The 12,065-nt window shown below is 42.7% G+C and overlaps 1 protein-coding gene across 1 annotated transcript; it reads right to left on the bottom strand.

Annotated features, from left to right (window-relative positions):
• Positions 1-547: 547 nt before the first annotated feature.
• On the bottom strand, positions 548-11,046 carry LOC116515446 (membrane-spanning 4-domains subfamily A member 4A-like). Its single transcript, XM_032227496.1, has 7 exons — positions 10,918-11,046; positions 9,174-9,344; positions 7,203-7,319; positions 6,095-6,151; positions 4,113-4,268; positions 1,889-2,008; positions 548-885 (listed from the first exon to the last, which is right to left on the bottom strand). Exons 2-7 carry the CDS (start codon positions 9,279-9,281, stop codon positions 805-807), a joined length of 639 nt encoding a protein of 212 aa, XP_032083387.1. The 5' UTR covers positions 9,282-9,344; positions 10,918-11,046; the 3' UTR covers positions 548-804.
• Positions 11,047-12,065: the final 1,019 nt, after the last annotated feature.

Genomic DNA, 12,065 nt, shown 5'->3' with positions numbered 1-12,065 from the left:
AGGTGGGTTCCTACCAGTTCGCACCTATTCGGTAGAACCGGTTCGTCAAATCTACCGAACCGGTTAGAAGAGGTTCCACCAGTGGACCCAGAAAGCAGGCCACACCTACAGAAGAGGTTCCAAAAATTTTTGAAACCCACCACTGGTCCTTGGATATGATTATTCTACACTATCATGCTCATATTTATAAAACTCAGTGCCTCTGGATAAGGTAAGGATGACTACTGCATTTGTGGTGCAATCAGAACATTGCGTGTGTTGAAGTTGTTTTAACGCAAACCAAAGATGCCTTTTAAAAAACAAGTTTACATCATATTCTTAAGCATGCCAGAACTGTGTGTGAGGTAATTTAAGGTGGTTTTGACAAGTGTCGTCAGCATCTTCATATCCGGTCACATGGCCGGCAAGCCACTCCCATCCGGTCACATCGGTGGCAAGCCATTCCCACAAAGGAGACCACACCCACAGTAGGTTCGAACAATTTTTGAAACCCACCACTGGACACAACAATCGTATTGTGGAAACTTGAGTTTATCTGTAACATGTTCCATAAACCCACCAACTGTGTGATTTTCTAACAGCAAAACAAAACTTGGTACAGGTGCCAACCATCATATACAGAAATATTTTAACCAGCAACAAAGAACATTCATATTTCCATTTAACATGGTGCCTTGCTTATCCCGTTAAAGATTTTTATGTTCCCCTGAATAAAAAGTTCCATGCAATTCCTTAAAAAGCTTCAGGCTTCAATATTGCAGGTGCCAATACAGTCCGGAAGAGCTGCTATGAAGGGAAAGCAACTCAGAGGGATTCTGGCTCTTTGCAGTCGATGGGTGGATGCTCAGCATTAGCAGGAGTCGCATTCTGATAAATGACCACAACCTAAAGAAACACATCGTGAGATTTTTTTAAGCCATTTGTTTGCATGCATTTCTCTCTACAGCTCAGAATAGAAATTCTCAGCCTGCCAACAGCCTGTTAAATGCTTCTGTCTCTCCTTGTTTCAAATAAGGATATGAATCATTTTTCATTCCATTCCCAAGAGGAATCTGGATTCTCACAGGAGCATAAAGACATTGCTGCCTCTCTTTAAAGCAACTGCATCCTTTTCTGGTTTTGCATGGCCTCTCAAGTCCCAGAAAGAAATGCTTTATACGCTCTCACACATGTTTGGGGTCCAGTGTTGCCTGGACCATGTGTAGATTAGGTGGTACCTATTGTCATTTTTTTAATCATTATTATCAAACCATTTGCGGTTCGAGGCAAATCTGAGCATGTCTTAAGTGGGTGGTGAGGACATTACTTCCTCCTCTGCCAATTAAAGATACAGGATGGGCTCACTGAGACGAGTAAGGTGGTTTGTTTCCTTTAGGTTTATCCAGTGGTGGGATGCAACCAGTTTAACAACCGGTTCAGTGAGTGTCTTATGCATGCTTTGCACATGCATGCAGCATTCAAAAAAAGAAGCTTTTCAAGCTTCAAAACTTACCTTCTATGTCAGAGCCTGTGAGTAAAACAACTCACATGCGACAATCCACTATGCTGTACGAATCAGCTGAGCTAAAAAAAACAGGGAAATATAGGACAGGAAAGCCCAGGGGCAGGTAGGGAGGGCCAAATGCTCAACAAAACTACTGGTTCACCCAAACCGGTCCAAACTGGCTGAATCCCACCCCTGGGTTTATCACAATATGAAAATCAATCACCATTATTTATAACTCAGGATTTGCAAGATAGCATAATGTGGGAAGCCCAATTATTGTTTTGTTTCTTTTACAGCACAGTTAGTACAATGTATGAACTAAGAATCTAGGTTTGTTGGCAAGACGTGTTTCCGAATCTTGTTTCCTTTGATGAACTAACCCACCTTCCTTTGGAATCTTACCGTTTCAGTGAAGGCATTTCGGCAAAGCATCTTACAGCCAAAAGACGCAAGAGAGATGGCGATGCAAAACTCCAGGATGGTGAACACAGTAAGGACAGCCAAAAGTCCTTGAATGATATGCTATCAAGGAAGCAGAAAAGTCACACATCCATTTTTATACATCGAGATAGAAGCATATTTATCTCCAATTCTAGAGTAAAGAAAACGGCCTGGATTAGATATGCAGCAGTGGTGGGATTCAGCCGGTTCGCACCTATTCAGGAGAACCGGTTGGTAACTTTCCAGGCAGTTCGGTTGTTGGAAGAAATCTCCTTTTGTTTTTCCCCACTTTACAGGGCTAATCCTGTAAAGGAAGGCAGGAAGGAAACATTCTGCTGTTGTTTCTAGCCTCATCCTTGTTGACCTGCTTATAGAAACTGTCTCTCTGGTTAACCCTGATTACATTGAAAGAGCTAAGGCGAAGCACCCATCGACGGGAGTGATGTTAAATTGGCCACACCCACCCAGTCACATGGCCACTGAGCCCCGCCTACCCAGATGGCCATTAGGGCAAAGAACCGGTTGTTAAATTATTTGAATCCCACCACTGATATGCAGGCCCTGTCTTGCTTGGGCAAAAAGGAGGATGAAGTTTTGTTTTGTTTTTAACTCAAGAGCAGTGAGATAATGTTTAAAAATATCTCAGGCCAACACCTTCCTAACTGAGTGCAGTATAAGAAGGGGGAGGAGGGGCAGCCCAGTCAATGTTGCAAGACTATTATTACAGCCATTTCAATAAAATGAGTGGTAGCTTTCCTGCACAGATGGTTTCCTAGTATATTCTACCTGATGGGGCTGCCTAACGCCTCGCAGGTGGGATTCACTTGCCTTCCCTACCGGTTCGCAAATGTGAGCACACGGGCCACATCTGCGCATGCACACCACCTTCTGTGCATGCGCAGTGCTCATGCATTACATTGGGGTGAGTGGGCAAAGCCTCCCACAGCTGCCACTACTGGTTCGCCCGAATCAGAGAGAATCGGTGGGCAAGGCATGGATTGATGGGCCTGGATTGGTGGGCGTGGGAGGGGCAGGATACTGTAAAATCCCCATTCCCTCCACACTCCAGGGGAAGGATATTGTAAAATCCCCATTCCCTCCTGATCAGCTGGGACTCGAGGCAGAGAATAAATGAGGGCAGGGCAGTGGTGGGTTTCAAAAAATTTTAGAACCTCTTCTGTAGGTGTGGCCTGCTTTGTGGGAGTGGCTTGCTGGTCATGTGACCGGGTGGGAATGGCTTGCCGGTCATGTGATCGGGTGGGTGTGGCCAACTTGTAAAATGTGGTGAAACTCACTTAACAACGCTCTTGCTTAGCAACCAAAATGTTGGCTCAGAAACTCTGGCATTTGAAGCACGCAAGTCTTAAAGCTGTCAAGTTACAAGACACTTGCACACCTAACCCTTTAGAAAAAAAAACCTCAGGGGTGTTCAGACTTGACAGCTTTAAGACTTGTGGACTTCAACTCCCAGAATTCCTCCTCTCGCTTTTCATCTTGATGTGCAGACGGGCGGGGGAGGGATCTGGAACCGGTTCTAAATGGCACTGTAGATTTGTGGAACCTCTTCTATAGAAGAGGTTAGAACTGGCAGGAACTCACCCCTGGGTCAGGGCCAGCCAGAGGTGGCATTTACCGGTTCTCCGAACTACTCAAAATTTCTGCTCCCGGTTCTCCAGAACTGGTCAGAACCTGCAGAGTAACACCTCTGATTGCTAGCACCTGGTCAAGATGGGACCCAGTTCCAACCATCTAGTTTGGTCTCAGTCTACACAACAAAAACTGAAAACCACACTTTTGTGGAACAAAAAAAGTAAGCATTTGGTCAAAACAATGAAATTCAATAAAAGCTGTGGTCAGATTTTCCTATGTCCCGCATAAATATCTTACCAAACTTTGGCTGTACTGATACAGTTGCCATTTTCATTCTTGGCCATGCCTTGAAGGCACTACTCTTGAAGCTGTTTCGAAAAGATTGGGCGAAAAAAAATTAGAGCAGGCCAAACTCTTGAAACCCCAAGACAACATTTCTGCCTCTCGATTCCATGGTTAAAACTCTGTTTGAGAGATATTTGTGACCCCACCACGTCCTCCAAAGATTTGCATGTCCAATTGGAGGTCACCAATTGCCTTCTCTGCCCTATTGAAGCCAACTTTTTAGATGAATTCTGAAAGGTCACAGACTTACGAAATTTTCAAAACACATTTCCTTAGTTTGCTCTGTAGCTGTATGGCAAAAAAACATGAAATTATATATGAAACTTGTGATTGAGATAACCAGGAACATGATGCCAAGAGCAGCAGTTATGGCACTTATCACATTCATTGCCAGCGCGCCTTGCACCTAGGAGAGATAAAATAAATGAATAAATATATAAATACAGGCACACACACCAAGAGATTCAGCTGGCTTTGAGTTCTGAATGTGCTTTACACAGAAAAGTTGAGACTTTTATTCTCTACACCAAGGGTGTCAAACTCAAGGCCTGCAGGCCAAATCCGGTCCACGGGGTCTTAGATCTGGCCCATGGAGACACCCTGGAAACAGCAAAGGACCAGCCTACAGTGCCTCTGACAGCGAAAACAGAGCTCAGGAGTGCCATGCATGGTATCGCATGGAGCCGAGATGGCACAGTGGTTAAATGCAGCACTGCAGGCTACTTCAGCTGACTGCAGTTCTGCAGTTCAGCTGTTCAAATCTCACCTGCTCAGGGTTGACTCAGCCTTCCATCCTTCTGAGGTGAGTAAAATGAGGACCCAGATTGTTGGGGGCAATATGCTGACTCTGTAAACCGCTTAGAGAGGGCTGAAAGCCCTATGAAGCAGTATATAAGTCTAACTGCTATTGCTATTGCTACCCCCAGGCTCCATTTTTGGCTGTGACTGCCTCCTGCAGCACTGTGTCAGCAAAAATGGAGCTTGGGAACTTTCCCCATTGGAAGGGAAACCCACTTAGGGTTGGTGTTAGCTCCCCATGAACTCGTACAGCAAAACGGACATCGCCAACGGATTCAGAGCACATCAGTATGCTTAGGAAGGCACTGGCTTTTTCTGCCTGCCTTATCCACGTTTCCTGGTAAAATACATGGGAAAATCCCATTGGGGGGAAAACCCACTTAGCCTGGGAAGGGTACCCATGACACAAGTGATGTTGACCTGGCCATGCCCACCCCAGCCACACCCACCCAGCCTCCGAGTTCAAATGCAACTTTCATTGACGGCCCTCAATGAAATTGAGTTTGACACCCCTGTTCTACATCCTTGGGAGTGGCTGGATTCCTTCTTGCTCTTCTTGAGTAGTACAAAACCAACTACCATGGAACCAACTGCCTCTGTCAGGTGCCTAAAGATCCCTATCAGGATGCTGCCATTCTGGAGTGGGTCTTGGATGCTTTTTGACACCCTTTTTCATGTATCTGATCTTCCTGTCACTTTGATGTACCTGCTTGGGAAAGGGAGGGGGAGGGATTGGCCTGTGGCCATCTGTTTTGTCCCAGCTCTGAAGGAACGGGTGAAGCCACATCTGAGAATAACTTATCATCTTCTCAGATCGAGTTTTCACAACAATGTCGGCACCTTTGGAGTGGCACACTTCGGACCGGACATAGGGGAGGGGTTTTCTGCAATGTTTAATTTAAGGGTTTTTTTAGCAGGAACTTCAGATCCTGCCTTGCTTTACTTGCTATCGCTTTCTCTTTTGAAGAGGAACTTCAGATCCTGCCTTGCTTTCCATGTTATCACTTTCTCGAAATTAAAAAAAGTTCTGCTTTCTTCAGGAGAGAGGAGAGGCAAATCCTTACAGCCTCATCCAATCAGAATATCCAATCAGAGATTGAGACAAAGAACCTCTTTGCCAAAAACTGGCATAAAACAACCCCACAAAACACCTGCAGGTTCCAAAAACTGAACAGGACAAGAATTTGGAGTGGAGAGGCTCTTAAACAACAAGCCAGAATCATCGTGATTTTGTTTCATTTGATGTTAGTGATCCAGGAACATCAGAAATCCACCAAGCTCCTGTTTAGCCACCCAGTGGGTTGCAGCAATCCAGAGCTTCAGATGAGAGGCTTTTTCAACCTTTCCTGAAGAGGGTGGAGATGGCCAGGATCCCAGAAATGGAGGGTTTCCGATTAAGCCATGTAATTCACTTATGTTAAATGGGTTAGTTACCAGAGGGATCTTGGGATTCCGAGCAGCTGCCACAGCTAAGGATCCAGAGATGATGTACTGGAAGAGAAGGAAAAGCAAGTGAACCACTATGGCTCTATCCCCAGAGAATAATATATAGACCCATATCTCTCCCCCACCTTAAATTATTTCCTACTGTCACTGCTTATTGTTCTCTGATTATTTGTTGTGTTGAACCTCAATCAACACTCCATATTCTAGCTCAGTGTTTCTCAACCTTGGCCATTCGCTGGCTGGGGAATTCTGGGACTTGAAGTCCGGACATCTTCAAGTGGCCAAGGTTGAGAAACACTGTTCTAGCTGAAGATGCAGCTGTTGTAAGCCATTAAAGAAAGGAGCTACATTCACAGGCCTTTTGTGTAGCCCTGCACTACCATTCAGCATTTCCCCCATTTTGTTGTGGCAAGGACACAGCTCTCCAGATGCTGTGAACAACTGTCAAACTCAGGATTCCAGTTGAAGGATAGCCATAAATGGCAACTGATCCTCGGAATGATTATATGGACAGTCCTCAACCATCAAAATTGAGATGGGCAACTTGGTGCAGTTATTAAGTGTTATGTGACATGATTGTGCTGACTTATACCAAGAGAGGTCCAGGTGCAGCAATGAAGCAAATCATATAAGTCATTTGAAGCACAAATTCACAGGAATGTGACTTTCAATCTCCTGCTGGCTTCCCCATTGATTTAACATGTCGGAAGCTGATTGTGCAAATGGTGATCTCGTAGCCACAGGATGCTACAGCCATTGTAAAATGCACGCCAGGTGCCCAACAACCAAATCATGATCATGGGAGCCTTAGAGTGACTATGATGGCCAGATGTTTGAAAACTGGTCCATCTCCCCCTCCAAGGAGAGCCAAGGAAGTTACTCCCATTAATATTTGTAATCTCTTATGTTCAGCAGTTTTCTGAAATGTTCTGAAATTTGGAGAACAGACGTTAGCCACAAAATGGAACAAGCCAAGCTATTAAACCATAGCATCCTTCAGGTGAGGCCAGTTTGCCTTGAGGCTGCTATGATATGCACTGGGATATCCCTGGTTGTGCTTTTGACTTTTTTTTAATACACCACTATGTAAAATTACCAAGATTCCACTCCAATAAGGCATCTTTATCGCACTATATATCACGAAATAATCTTCGGTTACATCTAACAGGATCCCAAAAATAATCCCTACAATTCCTATGAATATCTGTGTGATCTGGAAAGAGAGAGAAAAAGAAATCACAAGATCAGTGATGATCAGGAGTGGGGAACCAACAAAACTCTGAATGTCACTGAATTACAATTCCCAGCATCTCTCGGCACTGGTTTAGATCAATATCGTGCATCAGCCTCTGGAGAACCTATTTCTTTCTTCATGTCATCTTAGCAACTGGCCAGTAGGAGGCACTACACAATCAATTTCATCCTTGTTGGCACTCATCAGGTATAGGAATCTTTATGTTCAATCCATATATATATATATATATGTGTGTGTGTGTGTGTGTGTGTGTGTGTGTGTTTGTGTGTTTATTTTGTAAAAATCTAATATATATATATATATATATATATATATATATATATATATATGTATATGTATATGTATATGTATATGTATATGTATATGTATATGTATATGTATATGTATATGTATATGTATATGTATATGTATATGTGTATATGTGTATATGTGTATATGTGTATATGTGTATATGTGTATATGTGTGTGTATATATATATATATATATATATATATATATATATATATATATATATATATATATATATATATATATGTTTGTGTGTATATATATGTGTGTGTGTGTGTGTGTGTGTATATATAGATTTTGAAAAAGGATGATAAAAGCTAAGGAAAAGATTCCCCTCCCGCCCCCCCCAGACCTCATGCTACAACCCTCAAGATCAACTTCCCTTAAGGGGAAGGTGATTATATAGTTCTTAGCTGTTACATTAGCTGGCCAATAAAACAAATCATCATCATCATTTAACAACCCCCTAATTCCTTGTGGGGTAGAGTCTCGGCAACTTAATGGAACTAACAGAGTGTTTAATGGCCGGATGCCCTGCCGTATTTTTCAGAGTATAAGACGCTCCAAAGTATAAGACGCACCTAGCTTTTGGGGAGGAAAACAAGAGGAAAAAAATCTGCCTCTGCCTCCCAGCAATTTGCCTCCTTGCACCAAACAGCAAACAGTACAGAAGATATACACTGTTTGTGGTGTTGCATTTCAGACTATACTTGTACAGATGCTGTTAAAATTGATGTGGCTTTCTGGAAGTTTACATAATTGTCTGCTATTTAAAAGAAAATACAATAGCACTGAACCTCTTCAGATCAAGCATTTATTTTAAAAAGCTTCTTCGTTTTATTAAGTTGTCTAGAATAATAATAAAGCAGTATTTAAAAAATAAGTCTAATAATTTGAACCTCCTATAGGCATTTATAGTTATTATACCTCCTTGCAGCAAACAGCCTGTTTCAGTTTAGCCTGATTAGAAGAAAAAAAATCTGCCTCCCGGCAATTTGCCTCCTTGCAGCAAACAGCAAGTTTCACTTTCAATTTCAGTTTAAGCATGGGACCCCCAATGATCAGCTGTTTCAGGCTGCAGGGATTGTCATAGCCTATTGCTGCCTCCACAAGCTCCATTTTCTCCGTTTGCCGCAAAGAGGTAAATTGATGGGAGGCAGAGGCCAAAGGGTGGGGGACGATGGGTGGGTGGGGCTACATTTGGTGTATAAGACGCACCCAAATAATTGCCCTCTTTTAGAGGGGAAAAGGTACGTCTTATACTCCGAAAAATATGATATATTCTCATTGTACCCAGAGAGAGAAATATCTAGCTCTACCTAGGATTGAACTCACAGCCTCCTGATTATGAGGCGAGAGCTCCACCTCTAGGCCACCACACCACTTTTGGCCAATCAAACAAATGGATGAAGAATGTTCATATGTACATAACAAAGAATCCTCATGGTCCTATTGCAACAGAATAAGGGACCTGGGGATTTCCAAAACATGAAGACCATCCTACTATTCCTCTCCATACTCACCCCCAGAGCCAGAGGTTCACCCTGAAAAAACTTCTTCAGTGGGACTGGAAGATCAGTCTGAGTGGTGGAAGACAGGGACCCTGGGTCCAGAACTAGAGGAGAATCCATGCTGGGCTTTGCAAAAAAAAAGGAGGCTCCTTCAGGCCAGCAAATCCAACAATGCTGGGGGGACTGTAGAAAGGAAGGGAAAAGAGGGAGAATGTAGAAAGAAAGGACACAATCCCCATCTTTTAATTTCCCGTTCCTCAGTAGTTAGGCTCTGCATCAGGAATCTTATAAGGAACGCACTTTACGGCACCTTTTCCCCCTTAAATTTATCCTTAAATTGCAGGTACCTGCCGTAGCAGACAATGGAATTAGTGGTTGCATATTCCTAGAGTGAAAATAAAGTTATTCTGGGAATTGTGCCTGCAAGGAGAATCTCGTATCTTTGGGAGAAGAGCAAAGAGAGGATAATTAAAGGTAAAGGTTCCCCTTGCACATCGTTCCCAACTCTAGGGGGCGATGCTCATCTCCGTTTCAAAGCCGAAGAGCCAGCACTGTCCAAAGACGTCTCCGTGGTCATGTGGCCGGCATGACTAAACGCCGAAGGCGCATGAAATGCTGTTACCTTCCCACCAAAGGTGGTTCCTCTTTTTTCTACTTGCATTTTTATGTGCTTTCGAACTGCTAGGTTGGCAGAAGCTGGGAGAAGTAAGAGGAGCTCATTCCGTTACTTGGCGCTAGGGATTCGAACTGCCGAACTGCTGACCTTTCTGATTGACAAGGCTCAGGGTCTTATCCACTGAGCCACCAAACTAAACCCTTGCAAGGCTGAGTGGCTCTGGGTTTGGGGAGAATTGGCTCAGGGAGAATAGCCACCTTTGGTCTGGTTTTTGTTACACTGTACTGTATTAATTGATTTGATTCTTTGGTTAGTTTTTATTGTTTTTAAATGTGGTTTTACATTCTGTAAGCCTCCTTGAGCTGCCATCGGCAAATAGGCGGCAATATAAATTCAAGAAATAAACGAATCTTTCAAATATGACAAGGAAAATGACAAGATGGGCTCTAAGCAGGAATCCGAAATCTCAGAAGAGTAAATCTCTGGTTCCGGTGACCAAGCCAAATACCATCTGACAAGAAAACTGTTCATGTCTGAACCTCCAACAAGGTTAGACAAAGCATTCTATATATATATATATATATATATATATATATATATATATATACACACACACACACACACACACATATATATATACACATACATACACACACACACACACACACACACACACACACACACACACACACCCTCCATTACTTCATTCTTCTGCTTTGGGGCGCAGAATCCATTGAACCTAAAACCAATGGATTTAACAGATTAAGAGAGTTGGATGGGACCTTATAGGTCATCTAGTCCAACCCCACGCGCAAGCAGGAGACCCTACACCATTTCTGACAAAGGGCAGTCCAATCTCTTCGTGAAATGGAATTGGAAACGCGCAGATTCTAAGCGGAGGAAGAGGGGAGGGAAGCAAAAAAAGCGTTCCTCTGGGGGGAAAAACTTAGGAAAGTTGCTACATAGCCTGGATTCAGCCGCTGGGCTAAGCCTGAACAGCCATCCCGAAGCCCCGCAGTCTAGGAAAAGGGAGAAGGGGAGCGAACCGACTGAGATTGACCTATTCAGCTGGGCTCGACCAACTTCTTATTCTCCCAGCTTTGCCCTTCGCCCCGTCCGGGAAGGACCAAAGTAACTCACCCGTCGGAGTAGCGTCGGAAGAGTAGTGTCCCGTCTCCCTTTCTCCTTCCTTAAGACTCGGGCGAGCGACTCCTGGGTTGCGAGGAAGCAGGGAGCGGGTTCCTCTCTAACGCCGCTAGTTCAAAGAGGTCTGTATCCTTCCTCTTCTCTTCTTCGAAAACCCATTTTCGCTTCCTTAGAGTGGAGCCTTTCAGGGAATCGCGTGGCTCGCACTTGTTTAACCTTTGCAGCCCCAAGACGCATCGTGGCCTCTAAACATCTTTTTTAAATGTTTTTATTAAACAGTTTCCCCCCCCCCATTTTTTAAAACACAAATATCATCTTTGCAACATTTCCACATCGGTAAGCCTCCATTATACTCTTCATATCCGTACATGTATACCTTTATATCCATATCTATATCTATATATTTTTACACATTTTCTATCTACTCATATGGTAATTTCTACTTATATTTCTTCTATGCATATTACTCTTTAAATGTATTTCTATACATCTTATATCATTCTGTGTATATATATATATTCCTCTCATAACTATTATTCTGTACTGTTTTATATAGGATCTATCTTACATTTCCCCCTCTTATTAATTATGCAGTTTTACGATTGTTTTCTAATTTCTTAATCTTTTTTCCCTTTAATGCTTTCTTATTCTTTGCATCTTTCCTCTAGCTATTTGTACCATAAATTCCATACTAAGTTTCTGAGCATCTTTTTTTTTAAAAGATTTTTATTAACAAACATGTAAAATGCATACACACACACAAAATTTAGACGTACACCACATTTATGCAATACAATAGGAACAGGAGCTTCCTGTTCTTTATAATAGCAATTATCAATCGATACCGCTCACCTTATATTATTTCCCCTTCTATTGTATTTCATTTGGATTTCACCATTCTTAACCCTCTTATTTTACTCATAACTATTATTTTTTTGAGTTTTGTTATATTCCTTCATTGATTTTTGTTTCTTCCCTCCATCCACCTATACCATTTATCCCATATCTGGTAGAATTCTGATTCTTCTTTTCCCTGGATTTCTTTAGTTAGTTTGTCCATTTCGGCACAGCATCTTTTTAAGCCATCTGAACTTTTTGTTTTGCTGTAAAGAACAAGGGAACGTGTTGGGGACTTTGTCGCA

Source organism: Thamnophis elegans, chromosome 12 (genome assembly GCF_009769535.1).
Source record: "Thamnophis elegans isolate rThaEle1 chromosome 12, rThaEle1.pri, whole genome shotgun sequence".
In the NCBI taxonomy this organism is placed as follows: Eukaryota; Metazoa; Chordata; class Lepidosauria; order Squamata; family Colubridae; genus Thamnophis; species Thamnophis elegans.
This window is presented reverse-complemented; position numbering and strand designations above follow the sequence as displayed.

Bases quoted from the DNA above. Each gene is read 5' to 3' on its own strand.
- LOC116515446 (XM_032227496.1), bottom strand. From the start codon at position 9,281: ATGGATTCTCCTCTAGTTCTGGACCCAGGGTCCCTGTCTTCCACCACT. The intron at 6,152-7,202 runs GTAATTTTACAT...CTTCTCTTCCAG, and splicing joins CTTATTGGAGTGGAATCTTG to TACATCATCTCTGGATCCTT. The intron at 4,269-6,094 runs GTAACTAACCCA...TATCTCTCCTAG, and splicing joins GGAATCCCAAGATCCCTCTG to GTGCAAGGCGCGCTGGCAAT.